The 18,168-nt window shown below is 38.8% G+C and overlaps 1 protein-coding gene across 3 annotated transcripts in view; it reads right to left on the minus strand.

The window, feature by feature from the left end:
• Positions 1 to 18,168, minus strand: part of LOC119736956 (calcium-transporting ATPase type 2C member 1-like) — a 35,089-nt gene that overhangs the window by 5,452 nt on the left and 11,469 nt on the right. For all 3 annotated transcript variants that reach the window (XM_038211002.1, XM_038211001.1, XM_038211000.1), the window contains 13 exons: positions 17,252 to 17,394; positions 16,488 to 16,612; positions 15,777 to 15,874; positions 15,313 to 15,408; positions 14,324 to 14,413; positions 13,159 to 13,429; positions 12,497 to 12,667; positions 11,264 to 11,361; positions 10,965 to 11,015; positions 8,927 to 9,162; positions 7,468 to 7,584; positions 5,722 to 5,869; positions 863 to 958 (listed from right to left, as the gene is read on the minus strand). In XM_038211002.1, coding sequence (XP_038066930.1) covers positions 863 to 958; positions 5,722 to 5,869; positions 7,468 to 7,584; positions 8,927 to 9,162; positions 10,965 to 11,015; positions 11,264 to 11,361; positions 12,497 to 12,667; positions 13,159 to 13,429; positions 14,324 to 14,413; positions 15,313 to 15,408; positions 15,777 to 15,874; positions 16,488 to 16,612; positions 17,252 to 17,394 — 1,740 coding nt within the window. The remainder of the gene's footprint in view (positions 1 to 862; positions 959 to 5,721; positions 5,870 to 7,467; positions 7,585 to 8,926; positions 9,163 to 10,964; positions 11,016 to 11,263; positions 11,362 to 12,496; positions 12,668 to 13,158; positions 13,430 to 14,323; positions 14,414 to 15,312; positions 15,409 to 15,776; positions 15,875 to 16,487; positions 16,613 to 17,251; positions 17,395 to 18,168) is intronic.

The following is an 18,168-nucleotide window of genomic DNA, read 5'->3' on the forward strand; positions in this document are numbered from 1 at the left end:
AGAGTAGAGGTTTCTTCTTTTTTTTGCATTAACAGCAATAAGAATCATATAAATGAACTTGAAAGTAATTATCTCACCATTAGCCCTTCAAAAAAAAAAGGCAGGAAAAAAATTCTGCTTTCATGATGGTAAACAGTTTTTCCTCATTATCTTATTTTGAACTCTGCAATACAAAACTTGTATGAATATGTCTTGAAAATAACAGTTATATTAAACTGACAGAAGAACTGCATTAAAGTTGTCAACATCAATCAAAGGTTCAAGTTTGTTAACACAAATTGTACTAGAATAAAGAAAAAGATGCTCTATTTGAGACAGGGTTGGGGGGGATTTATGGCCTACCAATTTTATTGAGCTGCTGATAGAAGAGATTATTTTTTTTAGTAAAAAAGCCTAACGGCAAAATGGCTATGTGATGTGCACAGATACATAGCTGTATGTATTGATTGATTCTGGACATTAATTTGCTTCACAATGCTTCTCTACTTTGTACAATGTGCATAATTACAATGAGTAAAAAAAAAATTATTCATCTATTCTAACTTTTCTTGCTGTAGCAGAAAAGAGCTCGAACACCATGGTGTCGGACATACTTAGACAAATTGATTATTCTGTGTACCTATTAAATTAATTTCTCGGGTGCAAGTAACAGCCGACCTGTTGATCACTGACAGAAATAAACTACATTTCAATAAAATACAGATAATAAGCTTCAAAGTGATATACATATGTACATGTTTCATTGATGGGATTTGGACAAACTTTGGGCAAGTTGTGCATCGACGTTTATATATCTGTTGAATTGCAAACATGTAACTCCATGAAAATAGGTGGGGGGGGGGGGGGGGAGAGAAAGGCTTACCTGCGACCGACTGCTGAGGGCGTTGAACATGTCAAAGAAGACGAAACACGTGAACGTCATTGTTGTGTCACGTGGGGTGATGATGTTATCGCGCATCTGGGGAAAAAAAAATCTAGAAGTTGAGGCAAAAATACCCAGAGAATAAAGAAACAAACAATTTTAAAATATGCATTAAACAGTTCTATATGAGTCTGAGACTCCCAATATTTTTTTGATCTTCAATGTAAAGGCAAACTATTATATCCATAATTTTTGTTCAGGCATGTGATAATTTATGAATTATATTCTAGAAATATTCAATTGCTGCATGTCACTAATAAAAGATAAGATCATGGTCATGTGTCAACATGTAGCAGTCAGTAGCCACTTCTTGCATTTTTTTTTTAAAGGGTTAAAGTTTGGCGGGTGTGATGTTTCAATACCAGCAGAATATTTTCTCAGACTTCGAAATGTTAATTTTGAACATGTATAATACATGTCATTGTGGAGTGCTGTGGCCTCGTGGTCAAGAGCACTGGATTTGTGGTCTGCGGGTAAAGCTGCGGGTTGTGGGTTCAAGTCCAGCCGGGGTCATGGTGCGTGTGCCCTTGGGCAAGGCACTTTGTCACTCATTGCTTCTCTCCACCCAGGAGTAAATGGGTACCTGTGAGGGCAGAGATGGTTATTGTGGTTGAATTAGCTTCCTTTTGCCTAACAGGCAGCATCGAGTTGTACACTCCCCAGGGAGCTGAGATGGTACTTGGAATGTTTAATTGGCCCAATGATCAGGGGTAATAATAATGTAAAGCGCTTTGATCTTTGTTAAAAGCGCTATGTAAGAACCTGCTATTATTATTATTATACATTCCCTTTTGTAAAATATTTTGCAGTCCTTTTTTTTCTCTCTGAAAAGCTCAAATGCTTCAAGGAAAAAGCCAACACCTCCCCTGCTGAATCCAACAAGGTCCAACTATATCAATAACCCGTTGGAGCCTGTTGGATTGAGCAGTAAACCCCTTGTACAAATGTACATCAATGGGAGTCAGATTCTGTTGGGTACTGACAAATAACGCCAAGCTGGACTCTGTTGGATCCAGCAGACAACTAAAATTAGGCACAGTTGGATTCTGTTGGATTGAGCAGGAAGTAACCGTTGGACTATGTTAGATTTAGCAGGGTAGTCCTGCGGAACCCCTAGGGGGGTTAGGGTTAGGAATCATTATTTCTGGAATCAAAATTGGCTGGTTTTTAGATGTAAAGATCTGTCATTAAATTTAAACAGATTCCCTGAAACGTAGGTTTTGTGGGCGAGAAAGAACAGGGGCCAATTTCACGGCGCTGCTAAGCACAAAAATTTGCTTAGCACAAAAAAAGTCTGGTTTATAAAAGCAGGTTACCAGCCAAAACTCCATGTGATTTTCATGCTAAGCAAACAACAGCTGAATACTGATCACGAGCAATTATCCCAAGTAATATACATCACGTGGAGTTTTGGCTGGTTACCTGCTTTTATAAGCCAGACTATTTTTGTGCTAAGCAAATTTTTGTGCTAAGCAGTGCCATGAAATTGGGCCCAGTCTAGTTTTCATAACCTTTGCTTATTACAAGTGCATATATGCCAATACATCTGAAAGCAACAGATCACACTCTGCACAGTCCTTGTTCAAATTTTGCGGGGGATAGGCAACCCGTTGTCACGGATACAGTAAACAACCACGGAGCCTCTTATTGATCCTAGTGATTAACCATGTCTGCTTCTTCATCCGATGCGGTAGACAGTGATCAATCATGACATGCCGCAGTGTCACTTTAATTTTTCAAAATGATCAAATGGGCCTTATTCACCAGTCGGCCATATTGGATTGAGAGTGAGGTAAAATCTTCATTTTGGAACTTGTGTAGAGAAATGAAAGCAATTACGTTTATAAATTAATACCAGTCTGCTCAGATGAATCATTCAAAATTTGTGATTAATGTTTTAAGCCACATTTAAAAAAAAAATGCAAGTGAGGCTATAGTGAATAAATAGTCTGGCACCATCCCAATCAACAGGTCACAATTTATGAAACACATTCTGGGAACACGACAAAAATGGCCAACTCGTGCCTAAGGCCCATTAAAGAATGTTGCATCCTGACACCACTTTTTGTTCATATATGTTATCTCAATGAAGGTCAGTCATTGCAGAAATGTTGAACTGACATAAATCTAGGACTCAGAAACATTTCAAATTTTGTTAGGAAATACTTTGAAAATGCATTGGACTCTCCCAACATGCCCTAGACTTTGTACACAACCAAAGAGGTGGTGCCAGGATTCTACACTTTTTTCAAATTAACCCTTATCCTATCAGAGCTATCAAAATCCATCAGGAGGGTTTGGAGGATTCTCTAGGATTGAGGAAAGTAGGCCCAGTCTCTACTACTTGTTGCAGATCAGTTTCGTAGGATTCAGATGGTGTTTCACCAAGGTTCCTTGGGTTTTTAGTCAATGCATGTTGTAACAACCCTAGGAATTTTGTCTTCAACTAATTTTTTTTTTTGGCAATAATTTACCGCAGTATGCAGTGCACTCAGTTCAATGTGTGGTCTTTATGACAAACATGCTTGAGTTATAAATTATCAACTGAAACAAATTATTGGGCAATAACAAAAGTTCAATTGCAGGGCATGACGTGCCATGTCAAGAGTGTTTATTGAAGATTGGCAACGGCCCTCATTGAACAAAGCACCAAAAAACCAGATAGTTTTAAGGATCATGCCATTATATGCATTTTAATGATTTTCATTGTAATATCCTGAAATTTACAGCAATCGTAAGTATCTGTGTTAGAACTCTTCTTGCATCTGTTAATATCTGAAACCATGAAGGTTTCATATGCAGGTTGCCATGTTGCATTTATGATTCCAGTTTGGGTCCAATTGGACCTCAACTTTTTGAAATGAGAGAAATTCTTTGAAACTTTGACCAAAATACCACATACATGACATACACATACAGACATACCGGCATGTACAGACATAGTGTTTGCATAGTCTCTTTCCTGAACTTGTTCAGGCTAGACAAAAATAACGAGTTTACCTGGTGTTCAATTTAATCTGGCCGACTCATGAATAAAGGCTATTGTCCACAGATGTTGAATGAGACTTTCGCCTCGAAGGGAAAAGCCCAGCTGGATTAAAATCATGCCCTCCCCCCCAAGCAACAAGTAACATGGAATTCACTGCTTAACAAGGAACAATGCCCCAAACAACTGGCTCTTATACTCTTATGTTCCAACACACGTATGAATGGATAACGAAACTAAAAAAAACGCAGGGTGTACTTTTCTAGTGGCACAAGGGTCAAGGGGTTGTGGATTTAGCTGGGCTTAGAGTGAGAGTCAGCAAAATTTGTGTTCAAAGGTGAAAAATTTGACATAGATAAATAGCACACCAGACAACGAAAAAGTTATCAAAAATGTGCCAGTCACTGGGAACACAGAACCTACATCGCATACAGGAGTCATGAACAAATTCCTTATGTCAATATTTTTTCCCCCAAAACCATTTCGGCCGTGTTTATCTTTGTATACGTTTTTCCTTAACTGACTGTTTGTTTACCATAGAGAGAGTGCATAAATTAGGCAATAATAATCTAGTTATAGTTGGAGAAACAATGTTGAAACTATGTTGTGAATATTTTATATATCATATATTTGATGTAGCTGAACAAGTGTAACCTACCAAGTATAAAAGAAAATGAAACTTATTGTTTAAAGGAAACCTATTATAAATCATATTAAAGTAAACATTGCTTTAAACTTTTGCTTATGTACATGTATGGCCTATCATTTATTCCTCAACTAAGTAAAACATTGCAATTATTGATATTTGTATTTCTGGATTTTCAGTGGTATATACAGGGATGAAATTGTCAATTGAAAAGAAAGTCTGAAAATTGTCTAAAAGTCTGAAAAATGTTTATCTTTCTATACTAACAATGTCTTTCTCTCAGATTCAAAAAGTCTGATTTCAGACAAAAGTCTGAAAAATCTCATGCCTAGGTATACAACATTTGGGGATACTGAGTTCAGTTACGGAAATACAGACCAACTTTATTTGAGCAATTGTGTAGCAAATCCCAGGCTTGTTCCCCCGAAAAATTGAAACGGGAAGGAAAACGCAACCAATAAAATAGGCTGAAATAGTTCTTTTTTTAGATGTCTGATACAGCTTAAAAATTTGGGGAAATGTAGAAGAGGACTAATATTATTGAGGTTCACCTAAAAACCAAAAATTGACCACCCCTTCAAATTTTGGATTTGTCCAACTGTACTACAGGGTGAGTAAAAAAAAAACGAAACCAAAATGTTGGAACCATTGTTTGAGTGAAGTTCACTTTCAAAATCTAGGATATGAAAGCCCAATTTTTAAGCTTTCGTTTAGTACAAGAATCATTCAAATCACTTATGTACTTTTCAAGTCACAGAGTTTTAAACACAACCACCGTTTTCATGTTCTGTCCCCGGATCACAAAAATTCAGTGTTCTTTCAGCAAAACGAAAGCAAATCACATAGGGATGTGTGTGAATTGTTTTCGTTTTGCTGAAAGAACACACAGCTTTTTTTGTGATCCGTGGAGAGAACTTTAAAACGGTGGTTGTGTTGAAAATTCCGTAACTTGAAAAGTACATGAGCGATTTGAATGATTTTTGTACTAAAAGAAAGCTTATGAATTGGGCTTTCATGTCCTAGATTTTGAAAGTGCTACATGCAGAACTTCAATAAAACAATAGTCCCGACATTTGGGTTTAGTTTTTTTTGACTCACCCTTTAAAAATGACATTCTGCGACTTTTGTCTCATTTAATATAAAATATTTTCCATAAAATTTGCTCACCTCTCGCCAGAAGACCCAGAGCGTACCGCAGACGATGATGAAAGCAGACGAGATGACGTTGATGAGCAGACTCCGCGTTATCATGGGGTCTTTGACGCGACGCGGACCCTGACGAACTATGTCCTTGTCCACTGGTTCCTTGCCAAGACTACCAGGGAAAAATTTATAAAAATATGAAAACAAATGGTGTTGCTGATTTGCAAAGAAAAGAAAATCTCATAATAAAATGGTGTAAATAAAAAGTTACCCAATGTAATCTCATTTTCCATTCTGAAAACCCTCTGATTTTGAAGTATTTTTAAGGATTAAGCATCGTAAAACATGCAGCTATTATTTTTCATGAGTCTTAATATTTTGCGAATTTTGTTCAAGTGCTCAGAATGTGCCACTCCTGTACATTGTAAAGTCCGTAACAAAAAAAAGTCAAGTATGTGATTTTTTTAAAAACATAAATATGACCCTTTCTATGAAATCAACACATTCACATTTTTTAAGTTGAAGATTTTTCAAAAACTGTTTCTCACCTTTGTTGGATTATTTTCAATGTTTATGGAATAATTTTGTTTCCTTAACCCTAAAGGGGCTGGGGGGGGGGGGGCAGAATCCACCCCCTTAAATTGTTCTGCGATAGCCTTGAAAAACTTGTTTTTTTCGCGACCTGAGCTGTTCTGACTTTTTAGCCTCGAGCCTTGCGCATCTTTTGACACCAAAAACATAAAAATCGGACCACGGCAAAAAATTTTGCGTGAAAACTGAATTTCCCCATAATATGTGGTGTACACAGAGCAGAAATACCATTCCTGCATATGAATAATTAATAAGCCATAATTCCAAAACCCTTTGACCTATAGTCACGAAATATCTTGGGTATGTTCATGATAAGTTGTTCTATGCATGTACTGAGTTTCAAAATTTTTCGTCACTTGATGGCCGAGATCTTAGGGGGAGGGGGGCGGAATCCCCCCCCCCCCCCCCCCCGGCTGAGAGATGGTCAAAATTACCCGGCCCTTTTTAACAGTCATCCCGCACCTTTGTAATTAAATACTGTGAGATATATCACAGCAGTATCATTGCTGTCCAAAAAAGTTCACAGGATTTCACAGGATTTCACAGGAAGTTCACAAGACTTTTATTTTTATTACATTAGCAAAGCGTCAGCAAAACAAATATCTTGACGTCAACAGTTGAAATGTCATGGTGACATTCGCTGTTTCCTTAACAAATTCGCTTTGTAATGGAATGTGAATGAAGAATGAACTGGCCTTTAACAGGCACGCAACTGGGAATTTAGAAAGAATGAGGAAACTCCAAACGACACAAGACTTCGTACAATGTATTTCAATCTGTAATGGCATTCGTGAGAAGTAAAAAAAAACAAGGAAATCAGCGGATCCAAGGAAAAGTGGCATGCCTGCTTTAAACATGCATAAGATTATGGCATTCTGCATTTATAAAAGATTTTTCCACGGTGTCCTTTTCCAATTACAAACAGACCATTTCTGTAAATTCACAGTGATTACATCTTTTAAATAAAAAAAAATTAACACTTTGTTGTTAACGCATTAGTCCCCGTATCACTCCAAACGGCCCCGCATTTTACTCTTTATACTGCCCACAACCGCCCCAACACTGCACATGTCCAATGGATGCATCAGGAATTGATACAATGTAATACAATGTAATACAATGTTATACAATGTAATACAATGTTATACACTGTAATACAAACAGCTGTTGACAATTTACCTCTGTGCTGGGGGTCCATCCATGATGATGTTAATCCACAGGATCTGCATTGCATTCAGCGGGTTGGGAAATTTCAGAAGCGTAGACAAAGCTATCAATGATAGGGCTGCAATACTCCTGCATGGATGAAGATATTGAAAAAAAAAAAAAATTACATTAAAATGTAATACATTATTTTCCAGTTTTATAACTGGTATATTATCATAATATCATATCACCACACAATATTGAAGAATATCCATTATATATGATGCAGAATACATCAACGTCATTTATATAGCTTGTATATGCTTTGTATACATTTAGTTGAATGGATTCCTCCCACTTATAAATGATGGATTTTCTTTTTCAAATTAAAGAAGCACTTATAAGACTCCACTCCATTTGCCTTAAAAAAAAATATTATTTTCATTATATAGTACCTGTCAAGATCAAACACGTTACTATAGGTTTTTCCCGGCAAATTTCCTAAAATGTTCATTCACTTCTGAAAATCGGTCATTCGTTTTCGTCGGAATTTGAGAATTGCTCTGAACACGCGTTTCATTTTCGCTACGAGAGCATTCGATTCCATTTCAATTCAATCAATTAAGTGATTGAGCAGCACCTTTCGTTTATGTCCATTCAGATTTGTTTACAAGACTTCTTTTTTGCTTTGAGAGGGCAATTTTAAACATTCACCATTCTATTTCACTTTTACTTTAATGCCATCGGCACCAGATACAATTAGGGGTTTCTTCTTCATTAATCGTCAATCAAATTAGCTGTACCCGAAATCAATTTAGAAAAGGTATGCTTGCGTAAATGACTGCACAGGTAACGTAATTGGCCGTCTGTTTCTCAAAACCGAATGCACACACAATGAAAACGATTGAACTTTCGTTGAATTGAAATGGGATGAAAGACGTGCATTCAAATTCAGACGAAAAAGAATGACCGATTTTCAGAAGTGAATGAACATTTCAGGAAATTGGCCGGGAAAACCTATACTATGGCCAAAAAAAAAAGTCTCCGGTTTCTGGTATGGAGCTTGCCCAAAAAGTGCTGCGGCGACGCGGCTTTTTTTTTTTTTTTACCTGACATTTTTGCTTCAAATGTCGGCTGATGACTGCAAATGGTGCCCGACTAAACTTAGTGCAAATATATGGGAGTCCAGAGAGGCCACATAAAGCTTATTCTCGACCATAACCCAATCTAAAAACACGTTAAAATTGTGCAGCAGCAGAATTCCAGTCAAACCAGTGAGTTTGGCGGTTTTGAGACATCATCTTTCACTGAAAAAAAACCTTTTTCATTTTTGCCAACGCGCATGGCTACGGCGACGCGCGTGCATACCAGAAACCGGAGACTTTTTTGGGGGGGCCTATTGGAGTTAAGAGTAAGACACTTGTAATTGGAACATTGGCTACTTTCAGATTTCTGGAAAAATTAGACAAAAGGAACTTAACACCCGACTTACGTGCTGAGCTGGAACCGGACAAAGTTCTTGATGTTATAGAAGATGGCCTTGCCTTCCTTGATGGCGGCCATGATGGAGATGAAGTTATCGTCTACTAGGATCATGTCCGCTGCCTCTTTGCTAACGTCGGTACCCGTCATTCCCATGGCAATGCCGATATCGGCCGTCTTCAGCGCCACGGCGTCGTTGACTCCATCGCCGGTCATGCCTACCACCATGCCGTTGGACTGCAAGGCCTGTAAATTAAGCATGGGAACCGAGAAAAGTATGGTCGGTCAATTTGACCCACACTCACCCACCCTATCTAAGGGAGTACCGAAGTGAATACGTCACGCGCACAAAATGTGCGTGAAAGACATTAGCGCGTGTTCAGCCCGTGAACCAACACGCGCGTGTACTCCATTCGTTTGCACTACACTTTCTGGTTCTAAATGACGTCACACTTTGGTTCTTCAGAGTGACGGCAACAGCTGAACTGTACCACAAGATATCGTGAAGGAAAAAGAAAGAATTGTGGGTAGATCTAGGCCATGATCAGTTCATGTGGGCCATTCTAAAAAGTGTAACTTTTTCCTGTCCATGTTACCTTGGTACTTTGTAATTTGCCATTCAAGTATCATTAACCAGTTTGCGTCGGAGGACATGATAACACGCACTGGTTGTTTTTATTCACAGGCAAGGCTGACAGGTTAAAACGCCAAGATTGCCTCAGCTCGCCTCCGGGTGACGTCTAAACACGCTAATCTCTCGTGCCTTTTGTACCACACACAAAGTGTGAAGTCTGTGGAGGCGGACCGCGTGTTGATCTTGAATTGGCCGTTGTACTATGTGCACGGCCTATTGTTCGACAATTTATGCTCCAGTGCACACCTCAGAGTATTGAAACATATGAGGATTAGGCAGAAATATCGTACAAATATTGTTGAAAAGACTCTTGCGAATCAGTATTTGTGGCATTTGGCTGTATATCAGAAGTTGGCAGTAAAATTTTGCCTTTTGCGAAAATCGAAATTTTTGGCAAAAATAATCCCAGCGCGAAGTGGTTAAGAATGACTTCAAACAATTTTTTTTGTTGGGTAGGCAGTTTGCTATTCATAATCACGCTTCGAGGACGACTGCATTAAGGAGTGCATCAGAATGATAAAATCAAAGATGTCAGATGTAACAGGGACAGGAAAAAAGTGGGCCCAGAATTTACAAAATGACCGATGTACATTTCCAACGCACAGCGTGAACGAGGTGGTGTTGACACTAGTAAGAAAGTAAACAACAGCAATTCAACAGAAGCATAAACAACTATTTTGTGCAGATAGCTATGGCAGTCAATAATAATAATAATAGAATAATGTGGTGCTTATACAGGGTGAGTAAAAAAACACGAAACCCAAATGTCGGGGCCATTGTTTTAGTGAAGTTCTGCATGTAGCACTTTCAAAATCTAGGATGTAAAAGCCCAATTCATAAGCTTTCTTTTAGTACAAGAATCATTCAAATCACTCAAGTACTTTTCAAGTTATGGAATTTTAAACACAACCACCGTTTTAAAGTTCTCTTCACGGATCACACAAAAGGTGTGCGCTTTCAGCAAAACGAAAACAATTCACACACATCCCTATGTGATTTGTTTTCGTTTTGCTGAAAGAACACTTACTGTTTTGTGATCCGTGGACAGAACTTTAAAACGGTGTTTGTGTTTAAAAGTCTGTAACTTGAAAAGCACATGAGTGATTTGAATGATTCTTGTGCAAAAAGAAGGCTTATGAATTGGGCTTTCATATCCTAGATTTTGAAAGTGCTACATGCAGAACTTGACTAAAACAATGGCCCCGACATTTGGGTTTCGTTTTTTTTTTACTCACCCTGTACAGTATAGCGCTTTATACCAAAGGTCTCAAAGTGCTTAACAATTATGGCCAATCAAATTAGTGAAATTCATATTGCTTAAGGACACTGCTAATATTCAAACATTCAAATCTACGAGAAGTAAACTCGACTTATACAATTCCTACTTGATAAATAATGTTTTTTTGCAATTTACCTTGACAATTTTGAGTTTGTGTCTGGGGCTGGATCTGTAGAACACACTCACCTATGACAAAGTGAGAACAAAAATGTACCAGAATCAATGAGATCATGAAATCCTTTTGACAAATTCTGTAAATTTTTCATAAATTTAACATCAAGGAAAACCACGACGACAGTCCCTCTTTGAAAAAAATCTTGAGGGTCTCATCCAACCAAAATATCATGTTATTAATTTCAAACCTGGATTTATTCCATGAGACATCAATAGGCATCCAACCACATTATCAAATTGACATTGTCAATGTTACTTACTCGATGGATGATGCAGGCTAGTTTCATCATGTCCATAGCCTCAACCTCCTCCCCAGAGAGCGTAAAGCTGCCTTCGGCGTAGATCCCCAACCGACTTGCTACACAGATCAACAACACAGAATCATAAAACAGTTCCCAGTTGAAAAAAGAAAATTAACTAAATGGAACTTGAACCTGGGTCTTATAAATGCAAATGGCCAGCACCCTACCAACTCTAATATGCTGTAAGTGGTTATATCCAAAGAATGGACAGTTTGCGGTAACACCATGTGAATAATATCTCTTTTGAGTTGTGTGGTTCTGAGAAGAACCAGTAGTTTTAACTCGACGTTTCAAACAGTGTGCTCTGTTCGTCATCAGGAGATTATATCCAATTCCACAAGACATGCTCCTTAAGCACTGGTACGTTCCACGTTTTTATTCAAAAATCATCAATACCTCAGACAGTTTACAAATTCCATCACGTGGGTGGTTCTAAACAGTTGATAAAACATCGGCTGGCTGGTTTTCAACACTTTTCCGGTGTCACATGAAATTTGGACCCCTACGAAATCTGGTCCCTTTTACCCTATTATTGGCTGAATGTTCTCAATCTTCACTTAGGCTTGCACAATACAGTCGAATCTCGTTAGTACAAACTCTGTTAGTACAAAATTCTGGTCATAACAAACATACAGCTTAAGTCCCGATTGTGCATTTATGTGCACAATGAATGGGACTGATGTTCCTCTTAATACAAAATTCTGATATAACAAACAATTTGGCTAGGTCCGAACGAGTTTGTTTTAACGAGACTCGACTGTACTACCAATGAGTCCGTATTTCATAGACCTAAATGTACACTACACTGGCACTGCTGCGTTCTGTGCCACATACGCACAGTATCGCGCAGTACGCACCACCCGCGTGCCTCTCCTCATCTAAGGAGATTGGGGGGGGGGGGGCTGGTCGCTAATAATAGCCTTCGTTTTCGATAATGTCCTTCAGTTTTAAACGTACTTATTTAAACTTGCCCAAGCACATATTTACTCCCTTAGTAATGAAAAAATAAGTTTCTAGCAAGTTGTAAAAGTAAGACATCAATTTTTCTTCCGAAGTTTTGCTTCTTGTTTAATGCCAATTTTGATGATGCCGATCTTGTGGCTCATTGTTTTTACTTCTAATATAATATGCCAAAACAATGTTGAGGCAATTTACTTCAACTAAAATGAAATTTCCCAATTTTGTCCCTACCTATGGCGATGGCAGTCTCTTGCGAGTCTCCGGTCACCATCTTGAGGGAGACTCCAGTACTGATGAGTGTCTCCACGGCTTCTCTGACGCCAGGCCGTGGGGGGTCCAGGATGCCTATCATGCCGACAAACGTCAGGGACTCCATGGTGTTACCTACTGCCATGGCAACCACTGTGACGAGAACAAAAAAATGAAGAACAGTTATTGGGTGAAAATCTGGAAATGATGATTTGAAACAATTAAACTGGGTTATTTTTGGAGCCACTATGCATCGAAATGTGCGGAGCACAGAAACTATGTGCTGTAATTTGTTTTGGTTTTTTTTGTACGAAGGTTTTTGAGTTTGTAGACTGATGTCCTTCGGATGTTTGAAATCCAATTTAATACAAAATCAGACATAGCATTCATGAAAAACCCTCTTTTTTTTCACTGACCTTGAATAAGAAAAACACTCAATCACCAATGGAAGCCTAATGACCATCATTAAGAAACGCTGTATCCGATTGAGGTAAATCTTTGCAAGTACTTGCATACAACATTTTATAATCGGTCACTGAATTTCTGAGATGGTGGAAGGAGGGGGGATTCAACGAATGCCCCACTTCCCTGGCTGTGAGATGGTCCAACCGACTCTGTAAGGGTTACACTGGACTGCCTCTTACCTCTTAACCCAGCCACGCCCATCTGGACCGCCTCTTGCATAAACTCCTCCCGTCTCGCCTCGGTCAGCCACTCCGCCTGGTTCCACCTGTTGTAGGTCCGACACAGCCCCAGGACCTTCTCCATGGCTCCCTTGACGAAGTAGATCTCGGTGTCCACTAAGTGGTTGGCCCCACGGCGCTCCCGGCAGCGGACGGCCATCCACTTGGTGTCCGAGCTGAAGGGCTGCTCCGAGATGCGGATGTAGTCAGTGCGGAGATGTTCTAGTCGCATCTGGGAACAAAGCGACAGAGAGTTTGAAGAAGGAACCAGCAATGGAACACCCCAGCATGGCCTAGAAGAAGTGCCTGCAAAAACTTTTGACTTCACTGGTAAAAATGAAATTGATGACACCTAACACATTTGTGAGGACTTCTGGCAAAATGAATGGCCAAAAAAGGCCGAAGTGGAGTAAAATGCAAAAAAACGAATGGTGTTTTATTTTTTACATTTTCACTTTCATTGATGTTTGTAACATTTGATACAAAGTAGTATAAAAATAGTGGAAAAGCATTTTTTTAAGTAAAAACTTTGGCATCTTTCATTTTCACGACTGCAAAACTAACCATTTGAATGTTTTTTTTTCCTCAGTAGTTTACTTCTTGACATGTCGATAAATATGAACTTTAAACAGCCCTTACTTGTAAATAGAATGTCCAAATGGAGTGCAACAAACAGGATTGTAAGGAGATTTCTATTCTCTTTCCTAATACCTGCAAACCCTCATTTTGACCTCTGCCCAGTTGTGTCTCATATTTTCGAGAACGCCTCACATTTGTTAACTGTGCAACTTAAGAATTTGTATTGAACCATGTTGGCAAGAAAAGTCTTTGCAGTTCTACGGCACGCACATGTATGTGTTCAACTTGGCTGGTTTGTCCTTGTATATCATGGACGCTCGTTTGCCTATCTGTTGTAACTCAGAAAGCCTCACACAAGCTATGCTTCTTGGGGGGGGGACCCTCTACTGGCCTTTATCAGGCCTTTAACATACCTTTTATCGGTAAAATTAAATTTTGCCATGAAGAGGAAATAAATGATTTGTATAGATTACATTTTGTTGTAACGGAGCTAACATATGACAACTGTGCAGAAAACCATGTCTTCTCATTACATTCTATCACAAACCTTCATGCCAAGAGCCAGCAGGGCGCCCTCTGTTGGCTGACCGTAGAGGATGTCATTGTGTATTTCAGCATTGTTGCAAACACAACCGGTCTGCAATGACAAACACATACAAAAGGCCCAGGATAAGATGAGAATAAAAACTTTGCCCAGGGTTTTGTGATTTCAAAAAAAAAGTCTGCTCAAGCATTTTCTAGTTAAAGGTAAAGTAGATCATTTGCAGCTATCCAAAAAGCAACTGACGAAATTATCGTTAAAAAGCATACTTGGTTGAAAGACAGTAATAGCACTAAACTCCCTGTGAAATTATTTTCTCTGGCATGCTGTCATTTTGAAAAAAAATTTGAAAATAAAAGAAAATAATTTCCAAAGATGTGTCAAGTGACACATTTTTGGAAATTTCCGTTAGTAGTTGGTTTGTAATTCGGCGTACCCGTATGCGCAAGCTTTGACGCGACGCACACGTGCACGCGGTTGATATTATTCGTCGGTTCAGTGCGTGACATCGCGTAGCTGCAATCGGCTGAATGAGAACGTGTCCCAGACGCTGATTTGTTGTGCAATTCAAAACATGACTCGGCAACTTTTGAATTGAAATCGAGATCCTAAAATTGTTTTCTCGGAAGGTACAGTAAGCTAAAACTTCATCAGGTAAGTTGTCAAGCATCCATCTTTAGATTTTGAGCACTTTTGTTGCTTCGAAAGAAAAAAAATGCACAAATGACAAATGATCTCCCCTACCTTTAACACAAATTAAGCAAATTTCCAGTCAGTTTACATCCGCTTAGAACATTTGCTGTTCAGTAAGCAATATTTGCCGATGTCCCCATGTCTCTTTTTTGGCACCTCGACAATCTCAGCACAACAAACATAGAAAACTTTGCTGGATAACAGCATTTCACTCCCAAAATCTGTGAATTTTTTTTATTTTACAAATTTTACCACAAAATGGTTTATTCATAATAATGTTTAGTAATAATATTTGGACTTACCTCAACCACACGGGCAATGGACTGGTTTGAGTAACTATCCAATTCATGACCCTCACACAAGACAGTGCCATGACTGTTGTACCCAACACCAGTTACCTAAATGAGAAAAGGGTTTAGAAGTACAAAGACAATAAAAAACACCGACACTATGTCCAAAATGAGCATCAACAGGGTTGAAATCTCTAGTTATGAACTTTAGGCTACTCTAAAAGGAGTCATCACATTTAAAATAAATCTTGTGCTCCTAAATCACACGATGAAATACGATGTGAGAAATATTAAGACAGAAATGAAAAACTGCTTCAAACTTCTTACTGACTGGAATGACCAAAAATATATATAAATTCTAAAAGTAATATCGCCTCGGGTTGGGATCCAGATTTTTCTCAAAGGCCCTTGAGAAAAATTCTACAAGAACTGAAACATCCGCACAGGCCATCAAACTTTTATGAATGAAATATTACCTCTGCTTTCATGCCGTCTGATGTGTAAATGGCAATGGCCGTCATCTCGTTTTTAGTTAACGTTCCGGTTTTGTCAGAGCAGATAACATTCACACAGCCTGCAGAAAAGCAATCAAAATAATTTGTTATAGACAATGAGATTTATTTATCACTAGCTGAAAGGGCACATTTGTTATGAATCTACTGAACACATAAAAATCCAAAACAGTGTGTAGTATACCAGAGAAACAGTATTTGTACAAAATTGGGTGCATTTACCCTTATGTGCACAGTGATAGCTGCTGAACTCTTTATTTATCACATGCATCAAAATTTTCAAAGTCAGTATTGGATTTTGATATATTCCCCATACCGGCAGGTATTTAAGCTAAGAGTTTTCACAATAGCGCCCTCTTGTGTCCTACCCATAGTGCCCCGCGGCATGTATGCCTTGTGAGCGTCCTCTTTTTTCGAGCATCCTCTTTTCTCGAGCGCTAACTGAAACATCGAGGATAGTGGGGTAGGAGGGAGGGATGATCTACAGGCAAGTATTCGTTCGTAGATCCCAACCACACTTCTGTGGGGGGGGGGGGGGAGACTACATCACTCTACTTACCTGAAGAGCCATGTAATCAACTTTTTGAAACTCAATCTATATATCAAAGAATTTTAACAGTATTTATGAAAATAACCTCCACATTATTGATATTATCAATGACTTTTCCAACTCACCTAATGTTTCCACTATTGGCAGTTTCTTCACAATGACTTTCCGTTTCGCCATGCGCATGACACCGAGAGCCAATGTTACCGTGACAACGATGGGCAAACCCTCCGGTATGGCCGCAACAGCAAGACTACAATTGAAATAAAAAAAGACAATATATTGGTGGCCACAGTCATACAATCTTTTTTAAATTGCTTCTTCTAAACCCTTACATTCCCAACTCCTCCAAACTCCTCTTTGCAAAATGGAGGATTTTGCAGAATTGAGGCTACATGGGAAAAGTGTGTGGCTGATTTCAGAGGAGCACTGTGTCAATGTCTTGGGCCAGACCTTGTGATGTTCATGCTCAGTCGTGCATAAATTTAAGCCTATATTATACTTGAAATCCTCCGCACTGCTCCAGGATGTCACTGGCTCTGCCTCAACATATTGACAGTGATTGCTGGAAGATTTTGCAGGATTGAGGCAGTCGTCACCCCTCCAAAAACCACATTCAAGATTATTTATTATTTTTTTTCCAAAAAATGTCAGAGCAACAGGTCGGACTTCAGGTATTACGTTTCCACTGAATAGACCCTGAAGTCATTCCAAATGACTGCAAAGATCAAGCATGATGTATTTGCTCATAATTTTGTCATATTGGACTTTTCTCATACTGAATCTAAATCAGCCGCATAGTTTAGTTTGGCACGACTCCGAAAATACAGTCTGATCACAATACACCGCTTTTTGTTGGCTAAAGAGAGGACAATAAGCTCTCTGGTCTTACCTGACACCAATGGTGAACATGTCCAGCAGTTTCCTATTCTGTAGCCATCCAAACAGCATGATCAGACCGATGATGCAGAAGGAGTAGAATGACAGCTGCTTGCCCAGGGTGCTCATGCTCTTCTGTAGAGGGGTCTTGGGGGCCTGAGGGAAAACAAAATACTGTCAATTCCATGGAAAATGGTGCTCCACACTCAAGCTCAAGGATGCCTGCATATGTTTCCGCCTATAATATTTTTAAAGGTATAGTCCATCATTTGTAATTTGTGCATTTTGTTCGTTTGAAGCAACAAAAGTGCTCAATATCTGAAGAAGGATGCTGAACAACTAACCTGAAGTTTCAGCTTAGCTTCAGCTGCATTTTTTCGAGAAAAACAACATTCTAGGATCTCGATTTCAGATCAAAAGTTGCTGAATCATGTTTTGAATTGGGCCTGAATCCAGCGTCTGAGACACGTTCTCACTAGCCAATGGACCACACGCGTGTGTGTGTCGTGCCAATGCTTGCGCGCGCTTCGCCGAATAACAAAACGAACTACTAATTTGAATTTCCTACGGTGCTTCTTAAGACCATTGGAAAGGCCTTCTTTCATTGATTTCTTCAAAATGACAGCTTGCCAGAAAGAATAATTTCACAGGGAGTTTAGTCCCCTTACTATCTTTCAACCAAGTATGTTTTTCAACAATATTTACGCCACTTACTGTTTGGATAGCTGCAAATGATGGACTCTGGCTTTAAATATGATGTCAAACAAATTTTCCATTTTGGTTTGGATGTAAAAGGCTATTAAATGATTCTGCGGCTGAAATATAAAAATTATGTGTTTACGGTAACGTCCTACAAATTATCCAGGTAGGAAATCCGTAGGAACTAATTTTATTTTGTAACTGTTTGTTTTTATCTGTCTGATTTCTGTG

This window comes from Patiria miniata, unplaced genomic scaffold (genome assembly GCF_015706575.1).
Source record: "Patiria miniata isolate m_02_andy unplaced genomic scaffold, ASM1570657v1 HiC_scaffold_3, whole genome shotgun sequence".
Lineage (NCBI taxonomy): Eukaryota > Metazoa > Echinodermata > Asteroidea > Valvatida > Asterinidae > Patiria > Patiria miniata.